We start from the raw sequence: 16539 nt of genomic DNA, 5'->3' as shown, positions 1-16539 counted from the left end.
TTAATTCATTGACATGTTCTTGTAGAACACCGAGGAAAACCAGGATTCACTTGATCAATAGAATGGCATGCCCTTGCAGTCCTGATTTTATTTTTGCAGAGGCAGAACAGACCATACTTACATGGATTATTTGAGGTTTAGTTTACAAAATCACATCGGTGGACCTACGAGACGTATCAGAAACTATTTTTTTTTCCACGGGCTCCCCAAAGCTGCTCATTTAACAACGCTTTGATCAGACCTTGAACATCCTTAGCTGGATGCCTGATCAGAACATCCTTTCTTCTTCTTTAACCAATCAAAACACCCATAAAATATACATTATTCACTCAGTAAAATGTAATTATAGTTTGTTTTGAATTACAAATGACTCCAACGTAGCTGACACATCTTTGATTCTTCTTTGTATCTTTGATATGCTTTGGGAGAAAGAAGTCAAAAACCCCATTGATACACTGAGTTTGCTTTACAGGTTGTAGAAAACAGTTTCCAATTTTATGTATATATCCTAATTTTATAGTTATCTCAAAACAAAATGTATTAAATCTGAACACAATACACAACAGTGCACTTTGAAATTTATGTGCTGTTTTGTACAGTAACGACACTGATTTCACTCGTTTTTTAATCCTGGTTGTTTCAGTCAAGAGGATTTGTAGATCTTGAAGCTCTTGAGTTTGAAGTCCCCACCCACGTGGATGTAGGTGATGACGTTCATGTTTGTACGGTTAGGAAAGGTGAGTTTCTGCCCTCCAGGGAGCTCCACCTCAAACCCGTCACCAGAAAGCTTCAAAAACATCTAAAATAAAACGCACGTTTGTTATTTTTCACCGAGCAATCAGGCACAGTTGAAGTGATGCACAGGTCTAAATGTCACAGAGATGCAAAAAAAAAAAATAATAAAATAACTTTTTGTGTGATTCTGGAAATTACCATTTTATATTGAGAAAATAGGAACCTTAAATCTGTTTGTTCAAGAAAAATAAGAACATCTTAAACCGTTTTGTCCTGGATCCAGACTTCCTCACCTTGACATTACTGCCCCTCTGCAGAGGGTTGTGCATTTCCCTCCCTTCACTTCCCCAGCAACCTGCAGTCTTTGAGTTGTACACTAGGACCGCTCCGTCTGCGTCATCGTGGAAACGGGGGTTAAAGTGCAACGCCAGGTCTTCTGAGTTCACACCCAGGTCAATCCGGAACCTGTTTGGATCGTGAATCTGACTTTATTTAGTTTGTTTTCTGCACTCGTTCCATTTATCAGTAAATGTGGAGAAAAATTTAGCAAGTTGTTTTTGCATCATCTGTGCTTTTCATTCAGGATTGCATAAAAATATAACGTGCTTGTCTTACCTCTCAGCATCGTGCAAAATTTCCCCCTTAAGTTTTAACTTGTCTCCAGATTGTAAGGTCACATTCTTCAGTTCCAGTTGCTGAGGAAATGAGTTTTGAGTTCAAACCACGTCACCAAAACAGAAATTATATATAGAATCATTTATAAGCAAAAGTTTGTTTCTGTTAATTCTGATCGTTATTGCTTACGGCTAATAAAGACCAAACATTTAATTTCTCAGAAATACATTACATAGCACCAATAAAAAAGGAATTTTATTAAGTGCAAAGTCAATGTAGCCATCTATCAGGATATTTTCTGGCACTTCTTTCTCCTTTAAAAGCTGGATTTTCTAGCTGGATTTTGTACCTGCGCATGCTGCCAAAGCTAGCAATATTAATGATCATAATTTCATGGATATTGAGAATCACACTAGTTTGACTTTAACCCTATAAAGAGAATATGGAGTATGGTCAAGAGGAAGCTCAGAGACATCAAAGCTAACAATAGCTGTTTTTCCATTGACCATATAATTGTGCAAATTGAAATTATAAAATGTTATTTGCTTAATGAAGGCACAGCAGTTTCGAAAAATATTTTTAAAAAAACAATTTTGGGGGGTTTCAAAATGAGCATTTTTGCAAAACGGCAAGCAGTTTTTTTCAGCATTACGCGAGTCATGTAACCAGCAAACAGATGTTACTACTGGTGGAAAAGACAAAGAAGACGACAGGAAGTAGTAGCAGGAGGATGGCGTGGCAAGTTTTTAAATTATTGATTATGTCAAAAATTCTATTCACTTGCGATTTTAATTGCATTTCTCATTTAATTGAAAAAAAATACTGCGATTGCGAGTTTTATATTTATTATTTTTTTCCATTGACAAAGTTTTGCAAATGTTTGCAATGGGATTGCAAGCTATTCAACCCCCATACTTCACTGCACTGATACATACAAAAATTGGTTAAGCTGAATACAGGGTGCATATGCTGCACAGTGTCTTTAATAGACAAAAATGTCTGTATCACCAAATCATTTTTATTGGTCATATGGAGTCTTCTAATTTTTTCCCCTTTGAATTAATAAAATGTACTTTTTTACAATATTCCAGATTGCAAATGTACACAGGCACTCTTTTTTAATGCCCTTGTATTTAAAAAATAAATATAAAAACAATTTGTTCCTCATTGAATGACACATTAATTTGATGAAGTGCAGAAGAAGGATGATTAGTCTTACCATCTTCATTTTGGATCCTTCAAAGAGTTATTACAAGCCAAGAAATGGTCTTTATGCACAATGTGTCTCACTTCCTGTGTGACAGAGGGAGGATAAGTATTATAACTATTAAATATTGCACATGTATGACATAAACAGAGTAGCACACAGAGCAGCACACATTAACAATGTAACAGAATCAGCATCAAGATTACCTCCATCACGACAATCTGTTTATAGCTCTCTTTAATCACTGCTGAAGAATTTTATGTGTAGATAAGATCAGAAAACAACGTTTTTCACAAATCAGGCCTTGCAAACAAAGGGCTGTTAAGATATCTCCAAAGGTGGGATGACCTTTGGTTTTAATTGATAAAGCACTATTTTAAAATGACACAGATTAAATAGAGCTGTAAATATTTTATTCAGTTTGTCTCTAAATAAAACAATTGAATTTTGACTTGAGACTTTTGTGCTTCTTTTCCAATAAAAAAAGCTGCCTGTGATTATTTTATTCGAGAGAAACATTCGCTTTTTTGACATAAACAGATAATTTAACTATTTTTAGCCATTTTCAGTGAAGCAACTGGGAAACTGTTTTTATTTGTGGCCGCTAGAGGGCGAGCTTTTCCTAACCACAGCTTCCGCTACGTCGATGGAAGTGACATAATTAAGTAAACAGGAGCTGTCACTACATTTGTGTTGTTGTTAATGGCAGTATAATTGCCAGTAAAAGGCACATTTCGGAAGAATATTCGGGATAGAGGCGTATTTGGTGGCACCTTTATGAAGAAGCTGCTGAAAACCCGCTAAAGGTAATTTTTTTTAAAAAGAATGTTTACAAGCTGATAGCATCTCTAGTGCACCTGCCTGAAGCTAAAGCAGCTAGCAGCTAATGAAGCAGCGTTAGCATGCAACTTTATCTTATCCTCCGTCATTACAGTTACATATTTATCCTGTGTTTTTCTTTAAGCATTATTTGAAGTCATTGGTTTTCACTACTGAGTCTTGTTGGGTTCAATTTTCATATGTAGCATGAACTGTGACTCACCATCTGTTACTGCAGCCCAGAGGATGTCGCTGCTTTTACAGCATCAGTGCCAACTCTGCTTATTATGCCTTTTTTTGTGCTGTAATTATTAGTTTAAGAAAATGCAACTTTCCTAAAGTAGAGTCAATCCTGGCAGCTTGTACTGACAAGACACATGAAAGCTGTTTGTTGCTTAGATTTGTTTTCATCATGAATTTTCTTGGGCACAGATTACTGATAAAGCTGTTTTTTTTTGTTGTTGTTTTTTTACTTTTACTAGGACTTTCTTTCGTGGGAAGGTTGTGATTCTGTCCTGCGATGTTCACAGACATGGACTATGAGCTGGAGGAGGACAAACTGTGAGTCAAACGTGTTTTGATGATGTGTTACCTTAGCCTTGCAAAAGTATTTATACCCCTTGGAGGTTTTCTGTGTTTTGTCTCGTTGGAAAAACACGCTTCTGTGTATTTTGTTCAAAAACTAAAGGAGCAGGTCAGAGCTCAGAAGAAATAGGAAATCTATGTTGGCCATTAAAACCTGGTTTATCTTTAAAATATGAACTAATACGATGAATTCAATTAATCCATTACATTTGATACCAAATATCCGCAAACAGCTAAACCAGATGTGCCGTGTATTGATCTGTACAGAGGGATACCCACGGTACCCGGCACTGTGACGCTGAAGAAAGATGCTAACAATCTCATTGGCATCAGCATCGGTGGTGGAGCTCAGTACTGCCCTTGTCTCTATATTGTCCAGGTAGGAACATGAGAGCTGGTAACTATAACGACTCATGTTTACCTCATGATCTGTGAAGATAATCTGAGTAGATCTAAAATGTGTTAGCAGTTCTGTTCAAGTTTTATTTTTCAGGGTTTTTTATTACAATTAAAATCTAAGACTTTTTTATAACTTTGTATCTTATTTTCATTCAGTGCAGTTGAAACTGGGCCAGTGAAAGTTGATTTAACCTCTTGCCTTTTAAAGCGGTTGCTTTTGTCTCCCAGGTGTTTGACAACACTCCCGCAGCTCTGGATGGGACGCTGGCAGCGGGCGACGAGATCACCGGAGTGAACGGGAAAACGGTGAAAGGGAAAACAAAGGTGGAGGTGGCCAAGATGATTCAAGCTGTCCAGGTAAGCAGGTTCTGGGAACAGAAAGACGGCTTGTTATTAATTACAGCTCTGAGCATTATAGGAACAAACGTTTTATGTTTCTTTTCCCTTCAGCCACATTGCTTTTTTATTTTATTTTTTTTTACCGAGATTATCTTCTTCATACCAGATGCATGTTATGGTTGCACAAACAATGAACTTAAAGTTAGTTTTTTAACAATAATAAATGTAATTTCAACCCTAAAACAGCACATGTCACACATCCGGAGAACAAACTTTAGAGACAAGTAAGTAAATGCAGCACACTCATAAAAGAGCTTTTTCTAGTTCACATGATGATGATGATGATGATGATGATGATGATGATGATGATGATGATGATGATGAAAAGACAAGGACTTAAGATCTTTGAAAAATGTAAGTAAGGCTATTTGTATTTATTTCACTCAATTATGTATTTTGTTAAAGATGAAACCAACTACAATAAAATTATTAATTTCATAGCTAAAAACTCATAAACAGTAAAAAAAACATTTACGTTATCATCCAGTTTTTAAGTAAAATGGAGGAAATGGATGTGAATGGAGAGTTTGAGAAAATGCTACAGAAAGTAAAGTTATAATAAAAACCAAAGAAGGTGCAACACAGAGGACTGATTGGATCTTTTAATTGAGCAATTTATTCTGTCAATGTGAAAAAACATTAGAAATAATGAAAATTTCCATTTTAGTTTATCATTTGCCAGTTTAATGTTTTAGATTTGAAATGTTCAAAGGTTTGAAGTTATAACTAAACTAAATAAACATCACTCAGATTCAACCTCTTTCATTTCTTTTCTTTATCTTTAACACGCGGAAATCAAAGTGGTAGAAGATAACTCACTATTTTCGTCCAGCAGCGATCCAGACCCCAGCTTTGGATAGAACACAAGAGGAGTTTATCTGGCTTGTTGAGCTTTTTGGAAGAGTCGGGGATAATAGAAAGCATGTGGCAGAACGTCAGCATCGCAGTGTGGGCCGTGTTGTTTTTGACTTCTTTTGTTTCACACAGAAACGTTCCCTTTTGGGATAAAGACGGGCTGTGGAGTGGGAATTAAAGGATTAGCCTGTGCTGGCGTTAGCTTTTCAGGGCCCACGATGCGCTTTAACGTCACCATCTCCTCCAAAGCCTCCATCTTGCCTCCGATGCTGAAACAAATGAATTATCTTCTGTTTTCTATAAATGAAGGATCCCCAATTGTTTTAAACTGAACGTTTGAATCTGTTTGTGTTCACAGGGAGAGGCGGTGATCCACTACAACAAACTGCAGGCTGACCCGAAACAAGGGAAATCTTTAGATATCGGTCTGTGCTTCCTTCATTTGCCAAACTGAAGTTGCTGCTGGTGTGAACGCATCTCTTTGAATCTTAATTCATGATGTTTCAGTGTTGAAAAAAGTCAAACATCGGCTGGTGGAGAACATGAGCTCAGGAACCGCAGACGCTCTTGGACTCAGCAGAGCTATCCTATGCAACGGTAAGGTTTATAATATTCCAATGCATTTTTACTGCTGGCTGATCTCTGTGAACGGATCGCGTTATAAATGCGTTTGTCTTCGTAGACGGCCTGGTGAAAAGACTGGAAGAGCTGGAGAAAACAGCTGAGCTTTACAAAGGTAAAAACAACCAAAACTAACCAACTAGTGAAAAGAACTAGTTAGTTTAGTCTGGTAAATTTTCATAAAAAATCTACATTTCTTTAATCAAATTCAAACATAAAATCTGAACAGTGACAGATTATTTCTTCAGGTCAGGACCTCATTGTCTTTTTTTTTTCTTCCAGGACTGATGGAGCACACGAAGAGGCTGCTCAGAGCTTTCTTTGAACTGTCGCAAACTCACAGAGGTTTGTCGCTGCAGCATTTATACAGAAATAGTTTGAAAGCTAAAATTTTCTTTGAACTTTGCAGAAAAAGCCTGTCAGTTTCGACTGCCATTCCAGACACAACTCATCATCATCATCAGCTCTGGAATTTTGCGTCTTATATAAAATTTTAAACAGATTATAGACCGAATTATATTAGCGATACAATGTGTTTGCTTTTTTACAGCCTTTGATACTTTTTTACTGTCTAAATCCATTGATTGGTGTGCCGCTGTTAGATTGATACTTTAGTTTCACGTTTCCTCTTGAAATTGTGTTTTGTTTTTCTGTTGTAGTTTCTCAAATCTACCTCAAAAAGGATTTTTTTTCTATTTGCTCTAGAATTATGATTTTATTTTTTCTTCCCCACTTTATTCTGGAAAAGATAGCCCAAATCATGTTTATGTTATTGACATATTTTTGTAGATGGCTTCAAACTTTGTCCAAATTCAGTCCCTATGTGTGAATAAAAAATTAAAGGGAAAAAACCCCACAAAAACACCTAAAGGTCACAAGTTTGGTAATATTTCATAAGGGCGTTATGTATTTAATTGGGATTGGATCAGAACCAAAATACGCCGCATCGCACACATTTAGTCTCCACACAAATCTCATTTTCTTAACTCAAAATCTTTTATACATTGATTTTTTTTTTTTGTTTGTTTGTTTGTTTGTAATTGAAATACAGCAGCAAGAAAAATAGATTAGGAGAAATTCCACTGATCCTAACTCTGCTTATACTGCTCTACATTTTATCAACCAAAGATAAAAACAGTTGACACCACAGGCCCAAGAGTCCAAACACACAAATACTCACAAAGGTGAAGGTTTCCTCAGGTACAAAGCATGTGAAGAACCTCCAGAGGGTCGAGTCGGTTACTTTCTCCTGACTACCTAAATTCTTGTTGACAAGGTTACTGGACAGGAATGGATCAAAGATAGTTTGCCGCTAAGAGCGCACACTCGGTCATGTTTCTGAAAACACAACGTCGTTCGTAACAGAGCTCACACGCTGATCAGATCTCAAAACCAAACTATTTCACACATTCTGAGCATGAACTTAGTTATACAGTAGCTAACCATGAACTTGTTTACCAACTTTATTCATATAAACAACTTTATTGTGTAAACCAATTAACAGAATTTGACCAAATGGCAGCACAATTAGCATCATATGAGAAGCACCTTCATTGGTTGAGTATTAATACCAATCCATATTGCATATTAGCCGATTTAATGCAGAAAAAGAACCATATTTATGCTCTTATTTTTACTATTTCATCATTTTATTAACAATTTTTCACAAAGTAGGCAAAAAATGTTAGTGTCTGTATGTCATTATATACTTATGTACCGTCCATATTGGAAAAGCTTCACATCTTTCTTCTGTTTCTGACATGTTGTTGACCTTGTCAGGGTTCGGAGACGTGTTCTCCATCATCGGTGTCAGAGAGCCGCAGGCTGCAGCCAGCGAGGCTTTCGTCAAGTTCGCTGACGCTCACAGGAACATCGAGAAATATGGAATCGAGCTGCTCAAGACCATCAAGCCTGTAAGTGCTCAACGCATGTTTTGAGTACATTTGCAGACACAAAACCCTAATTATTTTTGTTTTTATTCCTTTAGTAACTGCATTTAAACATTTAACTGTGACCAATCTTCCTCCTTATATTTACTCGTCCTGCTTCTATTAACCCTTTAATCAACTTGCTGTCATTGACTTCCAGATGCTCCATGACCTGAACACATATTTGCACAAGGCCATTCCAGACACCAAGCTCACCATCCGCAAGTATCTGGACGTAAAGTTTGAGTATCTGGTGAGGAAACGGCTCTGGGTTTTTCTGCACAACTCATCATCATCATCATCAGCATCATCATCATCATCAGCATCATCATCATCATTATCAGCTCTGGATGTGCAGGATGAGTTTGCTGTATTAAATAAAAGTCTGATGTTTTTCAGTCATACTGCCTGAAGGTGAAGGAAATGGATGATGAAGAATACAGCAGCATTGTGAGTATTTTTAGGGTTTTTAGTCACATTGCCTGCTGAACTTTGTATTTGAAATGTTTCCAGTGTAAACAGAAATCCCGTATTTTCTGCCTTTGTACTGTATTGCAACAGCTTCCTCTGTTGTTTTCTTTATCACACATAAAGAAAAGAACATATCAATGATCTGAAACATTGATATGTGTCAGATCAATATATGTTTCAGGTCTGATCAAATTCCAGACCCGAATCAGATTGAGTCGCAGTGGCAAGACCTTAAACCGTCACCTATGCTTAAAAACGATCGAGCAAATAGAGAAGTGAGTCCAGGATTCCTCCACAGACTCATCATCAATGATATAAACACCTAATGGGAGTTGTTTCCTATAAGAGTAACTCAATTCATTTCTGACATATGTCACGTTGGTTTGGGTTTTTTCCCTTAACAAATTAGCGAACATATTTTAAAAACAGTTTATTTTCTTTTTTCTCTCTTTTCTTTTTTTCTAGCACAGGAATTTCTGGATTTACGTATAACGTTGAACCAAAACAGAACAACACTTTGTATGTGATCTGTTCTTATTTTTAACCGACAGGCCATGGGAGAACCTCTGTATCGCGTGAGCACCGGGAACTACGAGTACCGCTTGGTTCTGCGGTGTCGGCAGGAAGCTCGGGCCCGCTTCGCCAAGATGAGGAAGGACGTTCTGGAGAAGATCGAGTTGCTGGATCAGAAGCACGGTTTGTCCTCCCTCAGCCGCTTCCCGTTAGCCAATTATCGCGACACAGGTTCGACTTTTCTCTCCCCTCCGCAGTCCAGGACATCGTGTTCCAGCTGCAGCGCTTCGTCTCCGGCATGTCCCATTACTACGACGACTGCTACGCCGTCCTGAAGGAGGCGGACGTGTTCCCCATCGAAGTGGACCTGTCCCGCACCATGATCAACTACAGCAGCCAGTCGCTGTCCTACACGGACGAAGACGAGGAGGACGGGGGCGGCGGAGGGGAAGAGGGAGGGAGCACGCAGGCAGAGAACGGCACCGAGAAGCTGATTGATGATGAATGAGTGTGTGTGTGTGTGTGTGTGTGTGTGTGTGTGTGTGTATGTGTGTGTGTGTTTAACACTCTGACGCGTTAAACATTTGATGCTCGTTTTACTGTTTTATCGTTTATTTAAACCCATTTTCTTGCTCTTTTGATATTCCTTTTTCTCACTAGCACAACTCACAACAGTGGGTGATTTTATTTTAGCACTTTCTGAGACGCGTGTTTACTACGTCAGAGGTGGGAACTGGGAGCTTGAGGTGTGCCTTTGTTTTTTTACCGTCTCTCTTGGAGTCCAACGGTTTCTGGTGTTTGTCAGTCTGTATGAAACTGAATGTTGTAACTTTCTTGTCTATATTACTTGCAGCACTCTGTACAACACCATTTTATTCAGCTACTTTACTTTTTTTTGTCTTACTTTAAACTTATCAGCTTCAGGATCCCATACTTTACAAATTGTCAGTTTCCACAAAACCCGTTCCAGCTTCAAAATTTGTTGCACCTCTTTTTGCAAACTTGAAGCAAGGTTTACTTTGCATTAATTTGATTTTATTTGTTTTATGTTCAATTCTATTGCAAATAACGCTATGCTTTTCCATTCCGACCTTACACTGAAAACAAGAAGGATGGCTGTCTCGAGTGCACATACAAGCCCACAGAGTTACTGTGCTGTTAGCACTACATTAAAGAAAGTATAAACATGGACATTCCAAATAATGCTGTGTATCAGGTCGTTACCACTGTATTTATTGTGTTTTTTTGCTGAAATTGTATCTAAAAGTTTGTAAAAAAGTTATTCTTGGAAAGAAAAATCAATCTCTGCTTGAATATGTTATACTACAAGTGACCACTGGGTGGCAGCAATGCACCAGATTTCGCATCCCTACTGTAATACATTCAGTTGAAGTTTTGTGCTGAAGTAAATCGTTTTATTTTTGTCTTGTTCACTTTTATGTCACCTAAGGAAGGACTATATAAATCTTTATGCACTAAATCACCAGTTGTAAAATATACCGATCTCAAAGTGAAGCGCTAAGTTTGGTCTTTGAAATTCTACACTAACCTCAAAATAAATCATGTAACTATTTGAGTCAAATGCTTACAAAAATGAAGTACCTGCTGCGAGAAGCTCACGTTTTGCTGTTTAAGACGGTTAATTTAGCTTTTCTAATTCATTTTTGCCTTGTTCCTGTTACTAAGGCAATGCTTGAAACCTGTGCATATAAAATATAAAATAAAACTATTTGAAATTGTTCGTTTTGTGATGTTTGCATTTAAGTCTGAGTACAGAATTCTATATTATTCCGTAATCCATTTTCTATGATTGTGGTTGCAGGCGAAGAGCTACATGTACTGATAGGAGCCCTGTGTACTGTATGGGTGTATGCCCCAGTGGCCTAATGGATAAGGCACTGGCCTCCTAAGCCAGGGATTGTGGGTTCGAGTCCCATCTGGGGTGGTCATGTTTTTGCTGTCATTGTGGCTGAATTTCTGTTACATTTTATGAATTTTAGTGTCTTTTTCACCTTTTCCTAAAACCAAGACGTCGATTTCACTCGATGATACGTTCATCGCTGGTCTTTTTCTTCGCCTGGGCTCCCAGCCAATCAGGAAGCGCTGCGCTCCCGTGACTCACGAACTACCCAGGACTTTCCCTCCGTGCTCACAAAAGCTTTCATATCCTCGCTGCTTGAGCTTCTGCTTCATTTAGTTCTTTTGTTTCGTTCATGCTGCTGCAGACTTAGCGTTTCGCCGCATTTATTTTTTGCAACCATGCTGTTAACAATGAAGCTGTACGTCCTTCTCTCAGTTCATGTGGTGACGACCTTCGCTGCTCGCAGTAAGTAGGACGACGGTGCGGATAAACACTGACGGTTGTATAAGATCTACTAGCTCCGTGTTTCTGGGATTTAACCTGCAGACTAGCGGTCGCTTAAATTGGCGTTAGTTCATAAAACACCCCTGCCACGTGAACGCGTCTTAAAAGTTACACTCTCCTGAAGATCATTATGTTTTTCTTTGAAAGAAATATAACTTCCAAGTCCCAAATGCTGGCTTTTTTTTTTTACCTCTAAATGAAAGTACTCGTTACATTCAAAGAAATCTGTCCTTGGAGCTCATTCATGTTTGCCTGCGCAGCTCCCCCCCTAGACATAACAGCCGCCACCCTGTACTGGGACGAGGAGCAGAAGCTGGTGGTGATCAAGGAAGGGGTGATGGAGGCCGATGGCGACGCGTACGGATACCTGAGGAACACGCTGAACAAAACCGGCTGGAGCATCCTGGAGGTCCGGTCCGGATACGGGACGGTCCCCCAAACCGACGAGATGGTGTTTTTCCTGGCTGGTTACCTGGAGGGATTCCTCTCTGCCCAGTAAGAAGCACGCATTACGCACAGCGTCACTGGTTAATGTTTGCGTGTGTTTAGATCAAATTAAAGAGGAATAACCGAACACTTACTTGTTTTTTGTCACATTTCAACCTCAAACTTTAGAGTATTTTTATTCAGTTTGTTTGCAAATTGTCAAATAGTTCATCCACTGTGAACCCAAATTAGTAATCCTTTGCTGATAAGTGACATCAATCAAGGTTTTAAAGCTAATATTTGTGAGTAGTCGACTCAACCGTGACTCGTGTTGGTCAGAATGTAAAGTTTGGTGAACTTTATGTGAACGTCGTTTGATTTGTTTGTCCAGGAGGAAAGAAATGAATCAAATCTTTAAAAAAAAAAAAAACAATCTGAACACGCATCTATATTTGTCCACCTCTACTCTCATACCCAAACGAAAAACATAGTGCAACTAATTACCTTTAAAAGTAACCTAATCTTATGTTCTACATAAGCCATCCCCACTGTCAAGCATGGTGGTGGCAGCATCACGCTAAGGGGAGACTTGCTACTCAAAGCTTAGAAGCTTTTTCAAAGCTGATGAAGATTTTAGATGTTTGTTGGAGAACGTTAAAGCACAAACACCCTGAAGACACGGTGATGGCTGCATTATGCTGTGAAACGGGGAAGTCGGTCAGAGTTTAAGAGGAAGACAGAAGGAATCAAATTTGAGAATATGTTTCGTTCCAGTTCCACTTTTCGCTGGTGGCTCAGTGAAGGTTTTGGTTTTGCAAGCTGACAAAATGAAAAGTTCAAAGGTTATGAATCTGGAAGCAGCTTCTGGTACTGACTCCTCCCTCCACCCCCTCATCTCCCACTCTGTTTCCCAAGGCAGATGATGGACCACTACACCAACATGTACCCGCAGCTGATCACCGAGCCGAAGATCCTGGAGCCGGTGAAGACTTTCATGTCGTGAGTGTGTTCTGTGCGTTCTGTCTCCCCCGGCCCCCTGAAAGAACCGCAGAACCGACCCGGCGTACAGTACCCAAGTCTGACATACGCCGTCATCGTCTTTCATATCCTCTTCTCGGTTCATCTCAGGGCTCAGTCATATGATGTTTATTGTATTTCCTATCAACAGCTGCACTGTAAACAAAGCAGGTCGATGAATCTGATTGCTTTAACGCTGGAATGTCGCCGACCTGTCCCCACAGGTGCCTGAGCGAGGTTCAGAGGGCCGTTTTGTTTTTGTTTTTTTGTTTTTCGTTTAGCATGTGACACACTCAGCTTGTCTTATAGCTTTTTGTTCCAGGTGACAGTGGGTGATAAATAAACAGGAAGTGTCGCCTCTCCCCGGTAGGAAGCAGGACGCGTGGGTCAGACAGCAGGTGAAGCTGTACAAGAACTCCGATCCTCTGTGGAGTCACGCCGGATTCATCCAGGCCCAGCTGGACGGCCTGCAGGCCGGAGCCGCGGACTGGGCCAAGAGGCAGGGACTGAAGGTCGATAAGCCGCACATATGATTCACACCTCACCTCACAGACTCACGGCGTCAGTAAAACGCTTTGCTGTGGTCATAGTTAGAATGAGGAAGCTCTATCTGCGGAGCAGGAAATTTAAAGGAACAGCAGGATATTCTACCTGCATGATGAATAAATTGGTAAACTAACAACAGAAGCTGGTTTTTACAGCTTTCTTAAGCTTTGAGTCTCAACTTTACAATGTCGTTTTAGGGCCAAGCTGTGAAAAAACACAAAAAACTACAAGAATAAAATTGTAGCATTGTAAGAATATAGTCAGAATATTACAAGTATAAGGTCATAGTATTAAAACAATGACATTGTATGAAAATAAAGTAAAAATAATATATATATATATATATATACCAAAATTGTCTTTTTTTCATTTCACTACAATTGTGTTCTTGTATTATTTCGACTATATTTTGCTGTATTATTTTGTCGTCTTATATTATGACTTTATTGCCTTAATTGTATTTATTTTATTCTTCTAAAACTCGGTGGTATATCTCAACGTCAAACAGCAGAAGAACACTTAGCTCTGTCTGCGTTCGTTCCCTGACCAGCTGCTGATTCTTCCCACAGCCGCTGTCGCTGTTCGACGTCCAGTTCCTGAACGCGGTGGGAGACCTGCTGGACCTGATCCCGGCCTTGGTGCCCGGATCCAACTCTCTGCTCAGAGACTACAAGCTTCCAGGAATGGGTCACTGCTCAGCGCTCATCAAGGTCAGACAGTTCACCGCGGCCCCTTTCAAAAGAAAAAAAAAAAAACTGCAGCCGAATGTCACACTTCCTCAAAATATCTCCGAAACACATCAGCCATGTGCCAGCTGACTTGCAGTCATGCTGAAATAGGAAGTACTGACATACATATTTCTGACTGAGACGCACCAATCGGTCAGATCAGGTAAATCAGCTGTTCGTTTCCACCATAAATCTGATCAGAATCAATCGGTAACATCGTCACCTTCCTGAAATAATGGCCAAAATCATTTTTTGTCAAGTTATTTTTGCAAAACAATGATCACTTCCTTATTGCCGAAAGATGATTTGCGTGACATAACAACCACAACCCCACAAACATGAATACTTGAGAAACATTTCCCTTTTGTAACACGATTCTTTAGGACACCGGTCACATAAAGAGGGATGATCTGCATCACCCAGCTGCATTTAATCGTATTTCATTTTTATTGATGGTCCCATTGAACAAGCGGGAGAAAATAGTAAAACTAACAAAACGGACAGTTGGGGGTTTATTTTGAACATCATTAATCTGAATTTATTGTAACAAAAAAATCAAAATTCTTATCATAAGACATTTATCACAATAAGCGATAAGCGATACGATAAATGCTCATCCCTACAAGATCCTGTGAAGACTATCGATGTTCAGTCAGATTTTCTTCTTTATAGTCTGACAGTATGGTGTATCACATTACATAAGTATGAGTTACAGAAACAAGTCAATCTGGAAACATGTTCTCATATGGTAACCTTACTTTACAATTTGACCTCTTCCTCCTCTATAGATGCTTCCAGGCTATGAGGAGCTCTTGTTTGCCCATTCCAGCTGGTACACATACGCTGCCACCATGCGCATCTACAAGCACTGGGATTTCCACATCGCCGAGCCGCACACAGCCACCGGGAAGCTGTCCTTCAGCAGCTACCCGGGTAACGAAACGAAACGCCCCGGACGGTCTTCTCCACCCACCTCTCGTCTTCTCCTGAATGACAAACCCATCCTTCGTTTGGCCTCTCCAGGTTTCCTGGTGTCTCTGGATGATTTCTACCTCCTGGGCAGCGGCTTGATGATGACCCAGACCACCAACAACATCTTCAACTCCTCCCTGTTTGACCTCATCACTCCCAACAGCCTGCTGTCGTGGCAGAGGGTCAGGCTGTCTCACAGCTTGGCTCGCACGGGAGAGGAATGGGCCAAGACGTTCTCCAAATTCAACTCTGGTACAGAACCGTCTGTACACTCCTTTTAAATTTTTCTCTAAGAATGCAATGTCAGATTAACTTTTCATTGCAGGCACCTACAACAACCAGTACATGGTGGTGGACAGGAGCAAGGTGCAGCAGGGCATCAGCATCGATGACGGCGCTCTGACCGTGGTGGAGCAGATCCCCGGCCTGGTGGAGTTCTCCGACCAGACGCAAGCTCTGCGCAGAGGTACCGCATCGCCCGTTTCTGTTTCCGACGGCGTTCGCCTTACCGACCCGTACAGCGCATCGTTCCCTCTCTCTCCGCCTGCAGGTTACTGGCCGTCCTACAACGTTCCCTTCCACCGGAACATCTACAACTTGAGCGGATACGGGGAGATGTGGTTAAAGTACGGAGAGGAGTTCTCCTACGACCTCTGCCCCAGGGCCAAGATCTTCCGGCGCGACCAGGCCAATGTGAAGGACCTGGACTCTCTGAAACACATCATGAGGTACAACGGTGAGTTGCTCCATGTTAGACTCTAATTCACACACCTGTTTAAATGCCAGGTTGTTATGACGTAACCTGGCATTGTGACGTCTTACTAAAGTACTCAGACCGCTGGAACCTTTATGATTTATCACACCACAAAGGTCAATGTGTTTATTGGGATAAAACAGATTATGCACTACTTTATCAACACAAAGTAGTGCATAAAGGGACAAAATGTGTAGAGGTTTCCTGCAAAGGTTCAATAATCCATCCAAAATTCTCAACATATTGTTTTTTTTTAGACTACAAGAATGACGTTTACTCTGAGAACAACCCCTGCAAAACCATCTGTTGCCGGAACGACCTGAAATATGAGAGGCCCTCACCAGGAGGTTGCTATGACACTAAGGTACGACCAAAACACGACGGTGTGCAGGATCAGCGTCTTATCGTTTTGATTTTCCGCTCACCGTTTCGCTGCCCGTCCAGGTGACGGATCTCTACATGGCGAGCAGCTTCATGGCGGAGGCGGTGAACGGGCCGACGACGCAGGACGGCCTGCCTCCGTTCAGCTGGGACAAGTTCAGCAGCGTCAGCCACAAGGGCCTGCCGCGGTACTACAACTTCAC

The 16539-nt window shown here is 40.3% G+C and overlaps 3 protein-coding genes and 1 non-coding gene across 5 annotated transcripts in view; 3 read left to right on the top strand and 1 right to left on the bottom strand.

Moving 5' to 3' along the window:
- Positions 1-447: 447 nt before the first annotated feature.
- Positions 448-4642, bottom strand: LOC129363852 (galectin-1-like). 2 transcript variants are annotated; one of them, XM_055036172.1, is made up of 5 exons: positions 4553-4642; positions 2570-2643; positions 1351-1430; positions 1029-1200; positions 448-799 (listed from the first exon to the last, which is right to left on the bottom strand). In XM_055036172.1, exons 2-5 carry the CDS (start codon positions 2576-2578, stop codon positions 644-646), a joined length of 417 nt encoding a protein of 138 aa, XP_054892147.1. In that variant the 5' UTR covers positions 2579-2643; positions 4553-4642; the 3' UTR covers positions 448-643. The 2 variants fall into 2 exon arrangements, with proteins under 2 accessions (XP_054892147.1, XP_054892146.1); XM_055036171.1 differs by having other exon boundaries at positions 4560-4592.
- Positions 3226-10888, top strand: pick1 (protein interacting with prkca 1). The gene is made up of 13 exons (XM_055036165.1): positions 3226-3363; positions 3859-3937; positions 4229-4340; positions 4589-4717; positions 5973-6039; positions 6122-6211; positions 6297-6350; positions 6518-6580; positions 8015-8148; positions 8324-8416; positions 8563-8613; positions 9186-9330; positions 9405-10888. The coding sequence occupies exons 2-13, from the start codon at positions 3897-3899 to the stop codon at positions 9653-9655; spliced, it is 1230 nt and encodes a 409-aa protein (XP_054892140.1). The 5' UTR covers positions 3226-3363; positions 3859-3896; the 3' UTR covers positions 9656-10888.
- A 131-nt stretch (positions 10889-11019) lies between these two features.
- On the top strand, positions 11020-11092 carry trnar-ccu (transfer RNA arginine (anticodon CCU)). Its single transcript has one exon. It is a non-coding gene; the product is annotated as a tRNA-Arg (tRNA).
- Positions 11093-11243: 151 nt separating this feature from the next.
- Positions 11244-16539, top strand: part of plbd1a (phospholipase B domain containing 1a) — a 5908-nt gene continuing 612 nt past the window's right edge. The window contains exons 1-11 of the mRNA XM_055036159.1: positions 11244-11473; positions 11773-12007; positions 12854-12937; positions 13326-13467; positions 14071-14211; positions 15018-15162; positions 15253-15453; positions 15527-15667; positions 15752-15937; positions 16213-16319; positions 16400-16539. The exon at positions 16400-16539 is cut by the window's right edge and continues 612 nt beyond it. Of these exons, the coding sequence (XP_054892134.1) occupies positions 11407-11473; positions 11773-12007; positions 12854-12937; positions 13326-13467; positions 14071-14211; positions 15018-15162; positions 15253-15453; positions 15527-15667; positions 15752-15937; positions 16213-16319; positions 16400-16539 (1589 nt within the window). The 5' untranslated portion in view covers positions 11244-11406. The remainder of the gene's footprint in view (positions 11474-11772; positions 12008-12853; positions 12938-13325; positions 13468-14070; positions 14212-15017; positions 15163-15252; positions 15454-15526; positions 15668-15751; positions 15938-16212; positions 16320-16399) is intronic.

This window comes from Poeciliopsis prolifica, unplaced genomic scaffold (assembly GCF_027474105.1).
Source record: "Poeciliopsis prolifica strain line A6 unplaced genomic scaffold, Auburn_PproV2 SCAFFOLD010, whole genome shotgun sequence".
Classification (NCBI taxonomy): domain Eukaryota; kingdom Metazoa; phylum Chordata; class Actinopteri; order Cyprinodontiformes; family Poeciliidae; genus Poeciliopsis; species Poeciliopsis prolifica.
The sequence above is the reverse complement of the archived record's forward strand: the minus strand, read 5'-3'. Positions and strand labels throughout refer to the sequence as shown.